The sequence below is a fragment of the Perca fluviatilis genome, chromosome 6, assembly GCF_010015445.1.
Source record: "Perca fluviatilis chromosome 6, GENO_Pfluv_1.0, whole genome shotgun sequence".
Classification (NCBI taxonomy): domain Eukaryota; kingdom Metazoa; phylum Chordata; class Actinopteri; order Perciformes; family Percidae; genus Perca; species Perca fluviatilis.
Genome location: NC_053117.1, coordinates 22018741 through 22039043, shown reverse-complemented (window position 1 = coordinate 22039043; position 20303 = coordinate 22018741). Strand labels below are relative to the sequence as shown.

At 40.1% G+C, this 20303-nt stretch overlaps 1 protein-coding gene across 7 annotated transcripts in view; it reads right to left on the bottom strand.

Moving 5' to 3' along the window:
- The window catches only part of ccser1 (coiled-coil serine-rich protein 1), a 129963-nt gene that overhangs the window by 82272 nt on the left and 27388 nt on the right, over positions 1–20303 (bottom strand). For all 7 annotated transcript variants that reach the window (XM_039802938.1, XM_039802939.1, XM_039802935.1 and 4 more), the window contains exon 7: positions 7978–8152. In XM_039802938.1, the coding sequence (XP_039658872.1) occupies positions 7978–8152 (175 nt within the window). The remainder of the gene's footprint in view (positions 1–7977; positions 8153–20303) is intronic.

Below are 20303 nucleotides of genomic sequence, written 5' to 3'. Positions count from 1 at the left end.
AAACTCTATAAACAAAGCATCGGGTTGTCTTTGAGATTTCACATGAACAACGGTTAAAGTTACTCAGGCTACCGAAAAATAACATAGCGACGCACCCCAAGCTTCTATCCTTAACAAACAGCCATGTATATGGGCTCTTCCAGTCTCTCCACTGCTGGCTGTTCTAATTTAACGGGAGAGAGAGGAGCAAGAGAGGTTAGGATCATCTTCAGCCAGAGAGGACATTATTTCTTCAGCTTCTTCTTGCGTTGTCACCCCGGGGAGAGGTGTGCTAATAGGGCACCGCAGCGCCGCCGCGCCTTGCTGCTCATAACAAGAATAGCATGTATAGTTATCTTTATTGAAGTGAATTAGGTTTAAATCGCCGTCATGCATGAATGAAAATGTTTGCAATTTTACAAATAATAATCCACGATGATCACTTTACACAAAACTGAAATTGCACGTCAAAATGACACACTGTCAATATTTTTAGAGACCCCCCAAAATTTCACAAATCACGTTTTCAGGGGAGCCCATGTCTTATTAAGGGGAGCCGAGCTCCCCCTAGCTCCCCCGTAGTTCGCACCCTGTATACAATGTAAGTGCTGTTGATAAGCTAGGGATGTGCACGGAATGTTTTTTACAGCAGGATCTGTCAGTTTATACGGTTTGTAACAAAATGCATCATGCAACATCTGCAAGTAAGTAATTTCATTTTGTTGTTAAGCAATATTGGCAGACACATTACACATAGATGGCTGGATACTCATTCGATTAGAAATTATAGAGGTATAGAGAGAGGTATAATACACTAGTTTTATCAAGATAGGTGCGTATTTAAGCTGCATCATCCAAAACCTAAGTGTAGTAGTCATTTTCTACAGAATATCTGCAGGACAATATTACATCTAATCTTTTGATCTAGATTTGAAGCACCTTTGGTTCATAAAGATGTAGGACAATTGGTTTTTAGAGAACTTTTTTGTATAAATACCTTCTTCACGTTCTAACTTTTTTAATCTAGTTTCTTACATAATCTCTGTGTTTTTAACACCAGCTGTGATCAGACATATTTTGGCTCTGCTCCTCGACACAGGTGTCTAGTGGGCAGAGAGCGGGGGCAGCTAGAGGTTTACACACACACACACACACACACACACACACACACACACACACATACACACATACACACATACCATATGGTGCGTACATTCATGTGACAAAGGGTGCACATGCTGTCACATGCAAACACAAACGTGGACGCACTTACACTCCTTAAAGAGAGCAGACGCTGGTCTAAATGTCACCTGTGAGGGCTTATGATCGGACAGATGGTGAAGCTGGAGAGGATAAAGTCATGTCTTCAGGCAAGACTGCTGACATTGATGTAATGCTGCATGGTAAGGACATGGCAGCACACACTAGGAGGATATGACAAGATACATGACAAAGATGTGACAAGGAACAGGGAAATGTAAAGTAAAATCACCCACTTAATTTGCTGATAAAGTCTATTTCTTGTTATCTCATGCCCTCTTGCAGATTTGCAGTATATGCAAGCCAATTTGTCAGTTGTTTAAAGTGATGGTTCGGAGTAATTCACCCTAGGGTCCTTTGCACCATGACCTCGAGCCAAACACCCCCCCAGAAGCTTTTTTCACCTGGGTCTAACATTGGGAGAGTTAGCTAGAGTAGCGTTATCAGCTGAATAGCTTAGCGCAGGGGCTAATGGACCCACGTTTGTATCTCGTAAGTTACCCCACTAATAATGCCCGAAATGATACCAAAGGTCTACAAGTAGTACAAATAGGTTATGCTCTCATAAAACGATGGATTGGAAAGTTTGTAAGTACACCAGAAGTTTATGTAAATAACACTTGCCTGCTTGCTTCTGCTCTCTGCTGTTGTTGTTGCTGCTGTAAGACGAGTGCTTAGGGCCGTCTACAAATTACAACACCGAAAAGAGATGCAACAAAAATATTTTTTAATTTTTTTTTTTTTAAGTAAGTGCTGTAGTATAACTAGCAGGAGACAAGTAATAATTGAGGTAAGTTTGGAGACATTACCTTATTTAATCATTGAATTAATAAATATTTTTGTTGTAACTCTTTTCGGTGTAGTAATTTGTAGACGGCCCTAAGCACTCGTCTAACTGCAGGTAGCAGCAGCAGCAGCAGCAGCAACAGAGAGCAGAAGAGAGCAGGCAAGTGTTCATAAACGTCTGGTGTACTTACAAACTTTCCAATCCATCGTTTTATGAGAGCATAACCTATTTGTACTACTTGTAGACGTTTGGTATCATTCCGGGCATTATTAGTGGGGTAACTTACAAGATACAAACGTGGGTCCATTAGCCCCTGCGCTTAGCTATTCAGCTGATAACGCTACTCTAGCTAACTCTCCCAATGTTCGACCCAGGTGAAAAAAGCTTCTGGGGGGGTGTTTGGCTCGAGGTCATGGTGCAAAGGACCCTAGGGTGAATTACTCCGAACCATCACTTTAAGAGAGATGACGATACAATACACTCTAAAAAGGAGCTTTTATGTTAAAACCCTGATTTAGTTTGCACATATTTTTTGGCCTAGTTTCAGGATATGAAGGTAGCTCTGAGAAACATCTGAGCACAAATCTTTGCACAGCAAAAACTTGATGGTATAAGAGTTTGGCTGACCTTTTAAAGAAGCATACCTCCCTATTAGAATTATAGGTGTGCTATGGCGTCAGGCCCTCAATATGTCATCGGTGATCAATGCCTTTACACATGTGGAGCGACAGGCACACACTCAAACACTCTCTCTCTCTCCCTCTCCCTCTAACACATACACATTGTCTTTAAGGTCACCCCTGTCCCACAGGCCTTAACACACAACTGTCCCCACAATTAGATGTGGTTCAGTAAAAAGCCTTTTAGATTTGAGAAGGGAAAAGCTGCCTAGGAGCTCTGGATTTAATGGCTTGCACAACCCAGAAGCTAACTGTCTAAATATGATGAATGGCCTAAGAAAGGAAAGCAGGTTTTGTAGTTTGATACACCCCTTTAATCCCATTCACACATCAGTTAAATCAAGAAATGAAAACCTTCAAATAACTCAAGGTGCATTAACTCTCGCTCATTGACATTTGGCTTTTTATCAGAAGGCAGCACACACTTAACAACATAGTGTAGTGGCAATCAGTGTCGGTGATTTGAATTCAAAATACTAGTATACTAGTATTGCTAAAGTTTTTTCTTTGTTTTTTTAAACCTGGGCTTCAGGAGTTCTTGTGTTAAACTAAAACTATAAAGAAATGGTTCTGCTTCTTTCAACAAGTGTAGTGATGACGGCAGAGATGAGTGCCACTGCCTTTAATGTAATAAACAACAGCATTTTCCACTATACAGTATCCTTGTAACAACACTATGCTGCTGAAAAGATTTGGTGGAGGCAGCAATAATAAGCTGCTCCAACAAGTCAAGCAGCTGCCTCAAGGGTAACCCCCATTTTCCACCGGTTGCGGAACGTCTGCGGATTCGCTCGGGAACGGCGGCGGAGTCATTAAGGTTTCCATTAAAGTCAATGTGTGTATTTCCACTGACTGCAGAACGGCTGCGTTTTGACTCCGGCACAGCTCCGGCGATCCGCAGCCCTCCGGAGCAGATACGCAGAGCTTCTATTTTTGCTGGACACCAGAGAGCTCCGCAGCAATTCAGCACAGGGCAGATAGTGCGGGACAGGAAGTCGAGCACAGAGAATTCGCGAGATCTCGTGGGTCCTCGTGACTTCAGCTGTCAGTCATAGCCGCAGCCGTTATGCAACAAATCCGGACCTGTCCACAAAAACTGTAAGTATATGTTGTAACAAGTAGAACCGTCACAGTTTTGCTAGAATCCACGGATGACATTGACAAATGGGGATCATTGTGTTAGGCAACAATGCACACATGGACAGTGGCATTTTAGAAGTGTTTCTCCGTTCAGCCAACAGGATAAACTGCTGAGAGAACAATACATTAAAAAATGGATGGAGTCTCTACAGCTGCCTTAAATATTTTAATCTGACAAATATGACATACAAGACTTGCTTTGTTAGGGGACACAACAGCTTTGCCAGCGGACAGGAGGAAAAATATACGCTTTATTAAATTAGCCTTGATTGCTGGAAACAACTGTATTGCTATCATGTAGAAGAGTGAACTTTCCCCTCCTGTCTCCTTATGGTTTAAGGAGGTCACCTCATACTGTATACAACCTCAGAAAAAATGATGTTCAATCTCAAAAAGAAACCTCATCCATTTGTAAATTGCTGGAAGGACTTTGGGCAGTACCTTAAAAACATGTCGCAGCCTGCTGGGCAATCTCTTCCATTTGTGTTTCAATAGGCGACCACTTTATGCTGCCACTACCGATGATGCGGTTACAATGACATGGTTTTCTGTTAAACTATTGTGCACTGATATTGCTTCATTTATTTAAAATGTCAATAAAGAAACTGTTTCTCTCATTTACTGTCTGACACTTTTAAAAAATGTAATTAAAAGTCTAACTCGCAGTCTTCAAACACGAACAATTACATAATCTAAATAAAATGAAAGGAGTGTCTGTCTGTCCTTTGATTTTCTCAACAACCATTAAACCGACTGATTTCACACATGGCGGGTGTATAGCTGAAGCAAGTGCAGTGTTGAGTGTGAGCTCTTGAGACCTATGGGACATATGTATTAATAGTGTGTTATGTACACACTGTGCAGTGTATTGAGAGGGGACCCCTATTGTTATACAGCCAAAACCCCAAATGGCATGCTGGGTACAGTTCGCTCTCAGTCGCTCGATACAGTACATTAAAGAACAGATGAAGAAAGAGAAACAGGAAAGACCAGAGATGTTAAATTGTATCAAAACTTAAATATTTCAAGCATCAGGGATTTAACTTTCGGAATGAACGCTTTTGTTCCCTAAAATAGCCTAGTCCCATAGAGCTAGCTGTTGGCAAATAAAGCGTATACCCCCTCATTGCTAGAAGATGCAACAATGTCATGGCAGGTGTACTGCTCAGGACTCAAGAAAGCACAGTGTCAGGTGTAAAGTTGTTTAGATGAGCGGTTCTCAAGAAAGCTGCAAGCAGGCAATACTGGAGGCCAAGCAATCGGCCTCTCAGCAATGTTTCTACCAAGCTGCTCCTGACTGTTTATTGGTGTATATTATTATATTTGTGGGAAACCTAAAAGTTTAACAGAGTGACAATGCCACTTCTTGGGTATCATGTAAATGTCAACTCTGTTATTTTATTAGGTTGTTCAATTATATTTTAAAACAGTCTTTGCTACAGTAGTGAGTGGTATAGAGAACAGATGGAAAAAAAAATCTAGGAGATAGTGATTTAAATACTGGACTTTTGGACTTGAGCGTCTGGCTTCATAGCTCTTAGTTTACACTGCATGAGTCGTAATTTGTGCCTCTTTGAAAGCATTTCTCAAAGTTTTCAGCTGTTTTGAGGATGTCTGGAATGGAACTCAGCAATGTTATGTGTGACATATAAAGCTGACCAGTGTTTTGACAGACATTAGCGCGAAGGGATGATAAGTGAAGGCTAACAAAAGAAAAGAACAGAAGATTGGGCTCAATACCAGAAGGTCAAGCAAATAAAATGCAGAGCGTACAGACATGCCATGTCACCCTCTCCTTGCCGAAGAATGGATTACATCCGTTGATGGAGGATAACACAATTTGCAAGTTAATGATACAACAGAGCAAGCAAAGAGGGCAAAGTATCCCTGCTTTCATATTCATGTTCTGCTGCTGTGTACCCTCTCGCTCTCTCTTTCTCTCACGCTCCCTTTGGTCTCTCCATCACCACTCTAGTTTATGTCTCTCTCCACTAATTATTATCTTATCATTTTCATGTCTGATATCTCTCTTACAGTGGTCCTGGGAGGAAAAAACAGAGAGATGAAAAGTGAAGAGAAAGGGAAAAAGCCATACATATGCCTCTGTGGACTGCAATTCACAGAGAGGTCCTCACAGCTAGCTTTGATCTTAGTTTAAAGGGACTAATGGTGGGGTATTAGGGAAGGTCTGGTCATCCTTTTATATGTATTTTTGTGTATTTGTGAGTGTGTGTCTATTTAATATTGCTGCATTTGGTAAGGGTCAGTCACCCATGTAGATTACAAGAAAACAGCATCCAGACTTTGCTAATGGATGTTCTTTCAGCTCAACTTCCACAGCATATGGTACTACTATCTAGGGATCGACCGATATGGATTTTTTAGTGCCGATGCCAATTGTTTTGTTCATCAGCCTTAGCCGATGATATGGCCTGCCGATTTTCTTGGGCCAATATTTGGAGCCGATACTGCTTTTGCTCCCTCAATCATAAAAAAGTAAACCCTGCCACACTGGATTTGTTTTCAGAATCTGCTCTGTCATTTCTTTAAAAATAATAAACAAAACCACAGATCAGTGTCACTTCTGCAATCATCTTACATTCATATCACCCAAATTATGTGTGCAATGTGCATCATATGGATGGGTGCACTGCATATGGTTAACTGTGCAAGGGTAAAAGGCTTTCATCAACATCTACAACACAGCCTTGATGATGTATTGCTTGCGGACATATTATATTATAGACAGATATAATCAGGTCATCACAAAATATCCTTTGTCAACACATTTAAATAATTTAAGAAAACAATAAACCTGAAAAGTAGCCATTGAAATAAAGTGGTTGATTTGTAATTTAAGAGGGGCAGTGCATGGTCTGCACGTGAACTGCAGCGTCTCCATGCGATGCCAATACACGTAAAAACGCAAATATCGGCCCGATATATCGGCCGTTCGGTCTATCACTACTACTATCATCCCTCTTTGGTATGTAAATATATCATACACTGTGTATATCATCACAATGTGATAAAGGGTATTAGTGATTATGTGAGCACTCTCATTACAAATTAAAAACACAATACATTCAGCACCACCAAACATTAACTTCCAAATAACTAGTTATATTGAAGCTGTGCTTACACAACTTTGAAATACTTGCCACACTCCACAAGAGTGTAATTATCATTCCGGCCTGGCGTGAACTCTAACTTAAACTGGAATTTACAATCAGCAGTTGATTGTATGTTTTATCATTATGACTGAGAATCAGCCCCAAGTCAAGCTCTCTGCAAATTGCTATTACCCCAAATAAAACATATAAATCACATTTAGAATAATGTTATGTTCTTCAAGAAAATCTCAATAAATTCTAAAATGTAAATGCTCTATTTACATTCTTTTGTGAAGTAGTCCCACACTTAAAATACCGCATGACTGCACAGGGCCATCAATTTGGTTCCCTGGCTTTTACAGTTAAACCTTGTGCAGCTATTGCAACGTGTCAGTGCTTTACAAAGTGGCCATTACAGCTAATCATGTCTATAATGGGTGGATATAATTTTACTGGTTTCCCCGACATTCAGACTGAGAGGGACTCATAGCCTGAAGTAAAACTTTAGTTTTAAAGCAGGCTAAAAGATTTAAAGAGCAGAGTTATACTCTGAAACAGAAGGATTAATGTGTGGAGTGTGAGTGTATGTGTGCATTTTTTATATGTATATCATAAGAATATGATGGCAAACGCTCAAATGTAGAATGTGATTAAATCAACAAAACAAAGTGATTACAGAGACCTTTTAAAGGCGGAAAAGCATCCAATTTAAAAAGATTTCATGGAGCTGAAATAGAGCTGATTAAAACAGGGAGTGAAGAAATTTGTCAGTGGAGCGCTGCACTGTTTTGGTTCAGAATGCCAATTGCATCATACTATTTGCCAACCCCTTACCGTCACTGGTTTAAAACAATTTAATACATTTATAACTTGATCAGAGAAGGGTCTGTCTGGAATAACAATGAATTTCGGCATCTAGTTGTGTTATTCTTGTGCTTTGTGACAGTCAATCTGAGTATAAACCCATGTCAAGAAGAGTCTGTATGCTTCTGTATGTGGGTGCATGTGTATATCCTACCTCCTGCAGTGTTCGTCTCAGTCTTAAAAGCAGGGTTTTGACAGCAGTGCAGTCCTGCTGCATCAGTCGAAATGGAAGGGTCTCCAGCCCTGGAGGTAAGGGCTCATCTTCCCTCCCCAAACCCAGCACCGAGCTCCAGTCAGCAGGCAGCAGGCTGGTCGGACGGCTGGGCTCCCTGGAGAAGAAGTCGATTGAAGGGAAGGGAGAGAAATAAAGAGATGAAATGTTATTATGAGTCAGTATGAAAACTTGATCATTGACCTGACTTCACTGCTCCTCACTGCTCTCCACAGGCAACCGGTGGAATCTCATCCTTGCCTTTGGTTGTTACTGATGGTGTAGATGATACATTACACAGCAATGTCAAGACATCAGCTGCTTCTGTATATCCCAATAGTTCCTAGAATCATGTGTCCTATCATGTGTGGCCAAAAAAAAAAAAACTTGTCTGCAATCGGAACATGTGTGACTGATTAGATACAACACAGTAAACTATACCTTCTACAAAGCAATTATAAAGATCTGTATGCATCATTCTAAGAGCAGTGATGATAAACACGTTTTTCACAGTTTTATTAAAGCCACTATGTTAAGATTTATGGAAATTCAACTCAAGGTGGCTTTCAATAATACATAGTGAAAAGACAAGAGAAATGAGAGAGAAAGAGAAATAGAAAAATTGAAGAGAGATTTCTACAGCGCGAGGAAGAAAGACGGGGAAACAAAAGGTCAGATGGAGACCAAGACCTGCAACAACTGCTCCACAGGACTTTCTAAGGACTCGATTTTAATGAGCCATCATTTCTATAATAAGTCTGTTTTAAGATGATTTAAAACCAACAACATGAGATGATAACAAACCCCCACACAAACTAAATAAAAAGCCCATACAAATGCCTGTATGTGCGAACACACGTACACACTAATGCATTCAGAGATCAAAGAAGCCAAAGCACGCAAGTCCATCTTCTAATCCTGTGACTCACCATCATTATCAACTCAAAAGGATACTTCATTGTCAAGAGCTTTGATTCATTACAGCCCATCACAGCTGTGTGATCCTGTCTGGTTGTACCTATTTTTTCGAGGATTCTACTGTTTTGGGTTACTGCATGTCCGCAATTATTCTTCTGCAGAAACAACCCTGTGATTGTGTTTGTGTGCGCAGCTGATTGTGTCGTGAGACATCAGCTCTCTCATCAAAAAGGCACAACAGAGGATGTACTTCCTGCGGCAGCTGAAGAACTTCAACCTGCCAAAGATAATGATAGTGCACTTCTACTCTGCCATCATCGAGTCCATCCTCACCTCCTCCATCACCATCTGGTACGCTGCTGCCACTGCCAAGGACAAGGGCAGACTGCAGTGTATCATTCGCTCTGCTGAGAAGGTGATTGGAACAGTTTCTTCAGGCCTCATCAACAAGTCCCGGGATCACCACTGACAGACTCTGACTAACCCCCCACCCTACCAGTCACTCCACATTTCATTAACACACAACATCCTGATCATAGACCAGGGTGGCTTATTGCAGGTAGGGATTATGGCCTCTTGTTTGTTTGTTAGTTTTTTCTTTTTATTTAGTTATTTATTTATCTTTATTTCCCTTCCTTATCTTTGTTTGTATACTGTAAAAAAAAAAAAAACAGTCCATAAAGCAGTAAACAGGTGTCTGCAGTATGTCTTTGGTCCCTGGTGCATGGCCTCTGTTCTTTGTCTCTTCTTTAACATCTATTTAGTACAACAGAGGATAGATATTGGGAGGAGAAACTTTCAACAGGAGTCAGGGTTACTCAATGTCACAGCATTCCTCATCTGTCTTTGCCTTCCAGCCAACACTAAAACTCAATTGAAGCACCACAACTAAAAACACTGACCTTATCTATAAAAACAATATCTTTATAGTCATCCATTGCTCCGAGCTCACTTTACTTATTCTGTCAGTTTTAAAGTTTAACCACAAGCATATTTTTAATTGTTTACGATGTAAGACTACTTTATATTCCACCAGACATGAAAACAGTCTCGAAGCAAAGATCAAGCTCTCCTTCGGTTTTCTAGTTTCAACAGTTTCAAAACAAATTTGAGCAATGTTTTAATTTGGTCCGTTACATCTTCGCCTGGCCACTCATACATACAAAATACCAAATACATTAGGAAAATGAATCCAACAGCTTACTTTATGATAGCGAGTGCATTATGAATGTAATTGCATGGCTGTTGTTGTGGAGTATAATTTAGATTTTTACTACAATATTTGACAATTATGGGGTAGTAAAAGATGCATTGTGAAAAGCCATTTTCATTTTCTACATTTTCATTTTAGGATTAACATTTAACCTTGGTTAATAGTTGTCCATGGGCATATTTAGCACTCTTTTCACACAGTAATAATTATACACAAATACTAAGTCCAAGATGTAGAATTATGCTAAAACCTTTCAAAGTCTGGTCTGGCTATGTTCATGGGTACAAGTAGTGTAAAGAAACGGGTTACTTAGCATGAACATATGTCTGGTTGGCAGGTATGAAGATAGTGGTAAGAGTACAATGAAATTCAAAAGCATCAATAAGCAAATTATCTATGGTATTTGACTTGACTAAGTCAAAATAACCACAACACTGAGTTCAGTAAATACTGAAAAGTTACCTTTAGAATGTGTCCTTTTTTCCCATTGACAAATTATTTAAAAAGCAATTACAGTCAGGTTTTCTATAAATATCTGCAGATGACCCTTACTTGGTTATGGACAGTTTTCCCATTTCAGGTAGTAAAAGAAAGTGGAGAGAAAAAAAAACTTAAATTAACCAACAGATTAATCAAATGTGTTTAAATAAACTAAGGTGCTGCATTTGTCTGCAAAGGCCAAGCTGTGATATTTTGACAGAAGTGCATAAAGGGGAAGTGTGTATCTCACCTTCTTTATGACATTTTCAAAAGGTGAGCTGGGATATAGCAATCTCCTTACTAAAAACCACAAAGACAACCAGGGAGTTCACAGTCTGCATATCAAGAAAAGGAGGAGAGAAGAGGGGGATGGCAGTAAGGAGAGGCAGGCATAGACGCAGAAGGGAGTAGCTCTTTGTCATCAAGAGACCGTGTTCACTCTTGACTGATAGCCATTTAGAGGGGAGGTGAGAGGAAATTAGATGCCTTTAGTCCCATTTTCCCAGAAAAATCACCAAGTAAACAGTGGCGGGGAGCATTAAGTCAGACAGCAAATTCTCCAGGAAAAATGTTCTTTGAGCAAAAGAAGACCATATCACTAAAATATCGATCAACATAAGCCACTCCAAAGACTCACTAAAAAGATCTGACTGAATGGCTCCCTCATTTGCACAAATGCTTTCTTCTTCACTGGTTCCCCATCCCACCCCTCTTTCTTCTTTTCCCTATCATCCATTCACCGTCTATCTGTCTACCTTTCCTTCTCACTCTCTTTCTATTCATCAATCATCAACCCTCGACCGCTCTGTCCAAGCTCCCTTCTCTCTCTCTCTTACTTTTCTTTGTTCACCTGCCCTTCCCTTCTCAACCCCCACCCTGCCCTTTGCTCGAGTCCTTGTCTCATGTCTCTACCGCTCTCCCCTTTCCCCTTCATCTCTTCCCCCACCCCTATCACTCTGACAACCGCTACACTAAACTGATGCAGTATCAAAGCCTAAGGTGCCCCCCGGGGATTCTGCTTAGCACCTCAGACAAATGTCGATGAAGCCTGCTGTTTTTTTGAGGACCGGTGAGCTCCGTCTGTCAGGTAGCCACTGGTTCTTTTCCCCCGCCTTAAACTGTATACGTTGTAGCTTTTGTTCCTGCCTGACATGGCAGGAAGTTTCTCCATTTACTTCTCTGTTGCTCAACCCTGCTATCGAGGCTGGATGAATTGAGCGTGAATAAATGACATATGTTCAATCATGCACTCTTCTTCCCGACAGCTTGTGTCAAGTGGTGCAGTGCAGTGCCACAATAAAGTTTTTTTCTTCTCTCAAGGTTGTTTTTTTGTTTTGTTTTTGTTTTTGTTTTTCTACGTCTGGTTTTCTCTGAGTCTGACACGCTTGCCCTTTTTCTAGCTTTTAGGCTTTCAGGTTTGGAATCTTTTTTTTTACCTCTGTGGTGCACATCAATTCCACAGAGTGTTCAAACTATACCCACCCTAAACTATAATCATAGAGGTGCCCATATGCAGGGCAATTACTGTTTCAGGTGACTAGAAATGGAATAGTTGGGCTGTTAGAGTGTTTTACTGTAGGGAACATTCAAATAAAAAAAGAAATAAATGGGAATACCACTAAATCTCACTTTTTCTTGGTCCTTTGTTATGCTGTCTGTTGCAGTAGAAATGGCATTTAAGTGATGCATTTATTTAGCTTATATTTACAAAAAAATAGCCAACCTTATATCATATGAATAACATCCATCTACAACTAATTTGCACTAGCATTTTATTGTATGTGCTGGCTGGCGATATTTAGTGTTAATGCACAAGTAGTTAATGTACTGCACGGCAAAGTAAGAATGTAAAGTTTAGGAAGATAGATGGGCACGCAAAAGCCTTAACTTTGACAAAAGACACCAAGGTTCACGCCGCGTGTTTATTTGTATAGGAAGTCAGTTTTTACATTTACAATGTTTAAACATGACCACAAAGGGCCTAATAAAATCACACCTTAGTCAAGCTTTTGTTATCACAAGCAGATATTACATGTCATTTAGCTGACCCTTTTATCCAAAGCGACTTACAATTGCTAGATATGTCAGAGGCTGCACGCTTCTGGAGCAACTATGGGTTAAGTGTCTTGCTCAGGTACACACATTGGTTGATGTACTGCAGTGGGAATTGAACCCAGATCTCCCACCCCAAAGGCATGTGTCATATCCACTGCGCCATCACCACCCAGATATTGCAGGAATAAAACACGTGATGTGAACATTGGCATCTCGGCAACATATTTGTTTTTAGAAGAGACTTGAACTAGCAATGCACCATTTCTCAAACAGAAGTTAGAGCTTTCTGTGGTTTGATATTTTGGACCGGAAATCTCCCTTCAGAATAAAAAGAGCATGATACCTGTTTAACTCAATGAAACCCAGCTCTCAGTGAGGATGGAACAAAATTTGGAACCGAGCGACTGTTACAGTGACAGCAGCATTGGCAAAGACTGCCAAGCTGCCAGTGTTGTGCGTGAGGTATATGTGAGTTTGCATGCGTGAGCATGTCATGTCAGAGTATATATTTTTGACTGCAGTTACAGAGTAGACACATTCGCTTTCCAGCTAAGTACAAGTCTCATCTACAGGTAATTACCCCACACATACAGTATGTGGAAGAGCACACACACAAACACACACCAGGAAGTGCACAGCACATCTGAAGACAAGTCTGTTCAGCGATGATAGATGTTATACAGGCAGGGAGGCCGTTCCTCTACCCAGGGTCATCTGTCTTTTCACTGTCATGAGCCGATTGCCGGACACGCTCGCTCTTTTTTTATTATTATTTTTTTTTACAACTCACGCTCTACCTCTCTCTCTCTAACACACGCACACACGCACACACACACACACACACACACACACACACAGACGGAGACTGTCGGAGAAAACCCTATTAGAGGCCTATTCATCAGCCTGTGTAAGGGGAACTATCCAACACGGTCTCACGGCAGGGTGAGTCACGTTATTTTTAATCTATTGATTCTATCCTAGTACACTAATTATTGTGCAACCAGTAAATTGGTGCATTTGCTCTGCAGAACTAACTCAGGTCGTATATAAATATCTTCATATTGCACCATCTCCACCTCATTGTATGTTTTGTCAAATCTGAAAGTCTTCAACAACACAAATGGATAAAGTCCTAATTTGAATTCATAAAGATGTACTATTACACCAGCTAGTGGCTGAAACTGGTAATGCGTGACCATGTTAGTGTGAAACTAATTACAATTGAACACATGGATTAAAGTGCAAATCATTGTTTTCAGAGATTTTTCTCTCAACACTCTTTTCAGAGTAATTACACAAAGGAAAGAAAAAGTACATCGAAAAAAATGCCCCCTTTCTTAATCCTTAAAATTTTTCTTTTGCCCCTTCTGTCCTCACAATTTTTTCTATTCTATTCTCTCCTATTTTCTTTTTCTCTTGCCCATCGTCTATCTTTTCCTGTTTTCTCCATTCCTTTCAACATGTATTTTTCTTCCACTGTCTTTCTCTCCCTTTAACTCTCCCCTCAATCCTTCTGACTCACCCCTCTCACCTCTAAAGCCATTTCTCAATAGCTGCATAAGAAGTGATCCACTTCGCCAACCTGAAAAGCCCAATTATCTGCCTTTTTATGACTTTCATTATTTTACCACTCACACACATGTTTTATTACAGGGCCGTTGGCTCTAACACATACTTGCACATCCACACAGAGCCAACAACGACAAGGCACATATTCCTATATGCACACTAAGATGTTTAGGGTTACATAATGTTCAGTTAGTGCATTAAGTAACAAATAATGACTGCTCGTCAAATAAATTATGAGTGATTGAAGTGCTTTATCTTAAGCAGCAGTGAGGAGAGGTGGGCTGCACCCTTGTCAAAGAGCAATATGAAGACTGCATTGTCTCTGGAATAAATACAGTAAGACACATTAACACTGAGACATAGATAGATAGGGCAGTCAGTCCACTATGTCAATTTTTCCCTCATTAAATTGTTTACTGACAACACCCAGTTATGGGGACAAACTGTGTAATCTGTGGGTCATGTGTGCACTTGCATGCATGCACAAGTGAAGTATAACAGTATACTGCAGCTATTGGAGAATGATCACCCTCATTTGTCACTCCTTTCCATCTGACAGACACAGTGCGCTCATCTGCATTCAGCACCTGGGGCTACGGATGTTTAATGCTGCCATTAAACTCATCTCTGACATAAAATGCATCTGTGACTAAAGTGTGAGCACAAGCCAAGCTCCAGGCAGTGAATCTAATGTTGAATTCAAGTCTTCAGACAGACAGAAACGGGGGAATATAAAACAAATTTAATATGGCTGGGGTAACTTTGTGATTAACCTAATTGTCCTCTCTGGTTTACTTTACACTTTGCACTCTGAATCTGCACTCGTTTTTGCAAGAACTCTGTACCTTTTTTTTATTTACCCCTTCTCTACTTTTCCCTGTCTGACTTAATGAGACCTTCTGAGACTGTCCACTCAACCACTTCCTTAGCATTTGTTGAGTATCATAATTTTAATCCCGTACAAAAAGGCTAAGAACCACCACACTAGCTTTTGGTGGGGAGCGACCTTAGGGAGTTATCAGCACACACTTGCACTAATTACTATCAAAACTTCTTGTTGCTTGGAGAGATCTATTTAATATTGGTCCCATGTGTCACATTACATTTTCCTATTTCAGAGAATATTGCCATGCCACAGTGCCCAAAGTTGTATCCTGTATTGAAGCCTTAAAGCGATATTCCACTAAAGTGGAACATTCTCACTTTTTAGCACAAAAACCCTTCTATGAGTTCACAAAGTCCACTACTAAGAGTTAGTGCCCGAGGATATCTGAGACACAATACTCTTTTGAGTTTGTAGTGTTATGCGAGCACCACAGGATTTATTCTACTGCTATATAATTATGTTTGTTACACTTTTTTAAAAGTAACTGTGCCTGTTTCCAATTCTGAATAATGAGAATTTACCCCCCAAAAAAGCATGAATGCCAAAGGTGACAATAGATCACAAAAGCAACCACTGGTTGACTTAGACTGATTTTTTTTTTATAAACTCAAATCAACAATCCAATGTAAAAGATGCAAATTTCCCACCCAAAGGGAATTATTTGTAGGGCACATTAAACGTTCATCTATTCTATTCACTACTTAAGGAGATGATCATTTTACGCTATTTATTCAAACGCCATGATAATAAAGGACCAGAATTTCAATTACATTATAATGTGTTGTGTTTATTCAAGAAAATTCAGTTATACTTTGCCTAGTCTATATCCGCGACGTTCCACTTCCTGGATTGCTTCGTTGCCAACAGAAATTCCGCCAGATTTCACTCATTTAGGCCGGATATCCGTCGCCTTGGGCTTCCTTCCTTTGGCATTTTAAACTCCAGTCAATTTATGAGGACTATGGTTAACCTTTTCTCAGATTTCTGCAGGGGAAATCCAGACAGATATCTAGACTATCTGTCCAACCTGAGTTTTCTGTTACATGACTAAAACAACATTTAAACGTACACAAGTCCCACAAAAAACAAGTTCCTTCCCGAGGCAATTTTGCAGAGTCACCGTTGCTCCGTATAGCGCTTAGCGCTGCCCAAGACAATTGTGATTGGTGTAAAGAGATGCCAATAAACTAGAGCATTCTGGGAAGGTCTGGCAATGCAAGACTATACTTCGCCTGACCCTGCAGTTACGAGATGCTAAAGTGCAAAAGCTCAGGTGCAAAAGAAATATTACAGTAACACCATGAAAATAGATAGTATACGTATGCAAATGATAATGTATTTTTAGCTTAAAGGGAAATTTGTGTGATTTTCAACCTTATCTCTATCTATCTGAATGAGGGATATGGTGTGATTCCAATGTTCTTTGTGTTTCTGGGGCTCAGCAGCTGCAAAATCTCCTTTACTTTCTAAGAGTAAGGCCGACTACACACTGGCTGCGTGGCGTGAACGTGTGAGCTGCGTGGTGTGTCAGCTGCGTGGCATGTCCGTTTTTATTTCGGCTCCCATGTTAACAGTTTAGAGGTACAGACTGCCTGTGAGACACGCATGTCTCAGGCGCTCGAGCCGCACCGAAAACGCGTGCATGCTAGAAATAGAACAAACGCCTATTTTTAATGCGACACGCAAGCGTGTTAGAAGTGTTTCCAGGCAAAATAGAATAGGAAAAGATGTGTATATGTCATTTTGAAACAAATACATATTAATAAATGACATTTTGATGTTTGAAAGTCTAGGTTTTGATATAAATGCAGATATAAATGTAATAAAAAAAAAATTGAATTTCAAATATTGCACCTGTCAGTACAAAACGAAATATTCTGTAGCCTATTTTGCCGTCAATACTGCCGAAGTTGTCTTTGCTGTAATCAAATCAGTATATATTTATGTTTAACATGAAGTATACTACTGCTTGAGTGCAGTAATCAATGGGAAACATACATGTGTACAGACAAGGCTAGCAGCAACAGCGCCACGTCAGACACGTTTCTGGTGTAAAGACATAGAAAACGCCACGCAGCCACCACGCAGCTGATACGCAACAGAAACGCCACGCTCACGCCACGCAGCCAGTGTGTAGCCGGCCTAACCCTAACCCTCCAGTGACATCACTGGAGGACGGACTGGAGGATGGGAGAACTACAGAATGCTACTTCAGCGCAGGTAGCTGGAGGTGCAATGCTGTTCACAAACTTCAATGTTCTCTTCTCTTGTATTGCAAACTAGCTACATTTCCTCTGCAAGAGGATGTGGTGGATGAGATTATTTTACAGTGTATATTTTACAAGAATTGTGAGTGACTCGGATATTCAGCCGTATATATACAGTACACATCTGTGTTCAGCCAGAGAGCGGCTGCAGATGCAGCGAGGACGATATGGACGGCGGCACAGAGCCTTCAGATCTTGAGCTGCCGAGAGCAAACTCTGACTAGTGGTGCCTTTGCTCAAATTGCAATTCAATGCCAACAGAAACTGAATTGATTTTGGGGCTTTTTGTCATTGTATTTTGCAAATGTAATGGTCTGCTTCTGAAGGAGTGCGAGCCGCCAACGAGCCGCTGGTTACCGGGCAGTTGCTCAACGAGGAGCACAGCGTGTAGATAGTGTTTTATGATGACAGTCAGTAACAACATAAACAAACAAGATAAAAAAAAAAATGAAAATGTTGTCTCTCTCTTTTTCATCTCATTTCCTCTCAGAGAGCCAAATACATTGTTTAAGAGGAGACATAATTCTGATTTGTTATTTTGTAGCGCCATTGTTGTCACCACCATGACAAAATAATACCACAGTGCTGAACAAACGTTGCAATGCTGAGTCATAGCATAGTACACATGATGTACAGTACATGACAGTGATCCTGGATGCACGACTTTATTATGACAGACTCTGCACTCAGGTCCGATCCATTTTAAATGTTCACACTTGATATTCTCGTTGACAGCAATTCTGAATAAAAGTTAACCAATATCCCCTTATTAACTTTTAGTCTTCATGTTTTCTGACTTGGTGCACATAAACATAATTTCCTGTTCATAATCATTTGCATAAGGGTTAGCTTAAATGAAACTGAAAATGTGCCAAGGTACAAGTAATAAGATTCTATAATCCAAGATATTAAGGGCATGCATGCTCCTCATCTTCATGTCTTTAAAAACGGTTTTAATGGCAATACTGAAATATGCTGTATATTTATGTATAGAGGGACATAAAAGAGCAGCATATGAAGACACTAGGAGTTTCAAAACTAGGTGTATACATACATATAGAAGGCTATAATGACAGCAACTGGAATGTTGTTTAATTGTGTACTCAACATATAATTTACTGTAAGACATCTGTATGAAGAAAAGTTTACCCGTGATGGGTAAAAATGTCTCTGTCAAAGTTAAAAAAACAAACACCTACCAACACCTATAATTAACACATTGTATCTCTTTTGTTTAATCCGCACACAAACAGAAATGTAAAAACAACACTTTGTGGTTTCAGGTGGAGATATTACATACTATACTATAATACTATCCTTTCATAAAGCCCATGCATACTTAGTTAGGATGACTTCAATGCAAATTATACATTCATTGTATGTGTAAAATGTACTTGGCAAATAAAGGATATATTACATTAGTATTATTATCTTTCACAAGCTGTATCTATTCGCACTTCTGGGTTGACAGATATGGTCAGTGAGCACAGGTTTTAGTTTTGGTCTCTGAACACGCACATTGGTACCTAACCTTGCGACATCACTGACAACAAAAATGCAGCTGTTGTTTGCTAAGAAATAGTTACAGCACGTAACTCCCCCTGAACCACAAATTATTGTTTTAGGATCTCTGTTCTGATCCAGGAGTCTCCCCCCTGCTTTCAGCCTTTATCCTAAGCTAGGATAAACATCTCTCCACTCTGTGCACAGATATGAGATAGATATCGATCTTATCATCCAAGTCTCGTAAAGAAAGCATAAAAGCGTGGCCGGGTTGCCTCAGTGGTAGAGCAGGCCCACATGTAATGAGAGGTTTATGCCTCGACACAGAGGTCCAAGGTTCGAATCCGACCTGTGACGATTTCCTGCATGTCTTCGCTCTCTCTCTCACCTAGCTGTCCTATCAAATAAAGGCAGAAAAGCCCAAAAAATAATCTTAAAAAAAGCATAAAAATGTCTTGTGATGTTTTACAATCTAGTAACCGTAACATCGGAGTAACAGTGAATACCTCTTCAATGATTCCTGGAACAGACCACTAAGTAATGGAAAGCAAAGTAATGACTTAATCATTACCAATCTGATGTTTTTCTCTGCGATACAAAACAGAACAACACGTTCCCACTCAAAGCAAGAAGGAAAAACCGGAAGCCAACACTAATTAGTCTCCCTGTGTTGAACATTTAATAAAGAGATAAAAACTAGAAGCAACAGCAATGGACTATGCACGACAGCAGGCGCAGATTACAGGATAGGATTTGATTCTGGTCTGAAAATTTAAAATGAGAGCAAAAAGCCATAGCTTTACCTCTCTTCTGAAGAGCATGATGCTTAGCTAGTACAAGCAATCTCCTGGCTCGTACTGTGAGAACATTAAAAAAGAATGTATCAAGAACATAGAAAAATAACCAACGCATTTCCTTTAATATATAATGTAAAACGCATAGAAAAAGCATAGATTAAGACAAAATACTGAGCTTTGTCACCACTTGTTGGATTAATACATTCAGATTCTTTATATTCCAGCAAATTAAACAGAGAGTTCCCTCATACTCCCTCTGTATGCTGTGTGTGTGTCTATGTCTGAAAAAAATCACACTGCAGTGCATTTTATCTGTCCCCAGCTCAACTCAAAGACTCAGCTGGATTATTTTTTTTAATGGCATTTTTAGGTCTTTATTTTCACAGGAGAGATGAAGACACGAAAGGGGAGAGAGAGGGGGAATAACATGCAGCAAAGGGCCGCAGGACGGAGTCGAACCCGCGGCCGCTGCATCGAGGAGTAAACCTCTATATATGTGTGCCTGCTCTACCAACAAAATTGGGACCTGTTCACAAATGTGGACATTTTCCCTAATAAATCTTATTATGCCATCGCAAGAG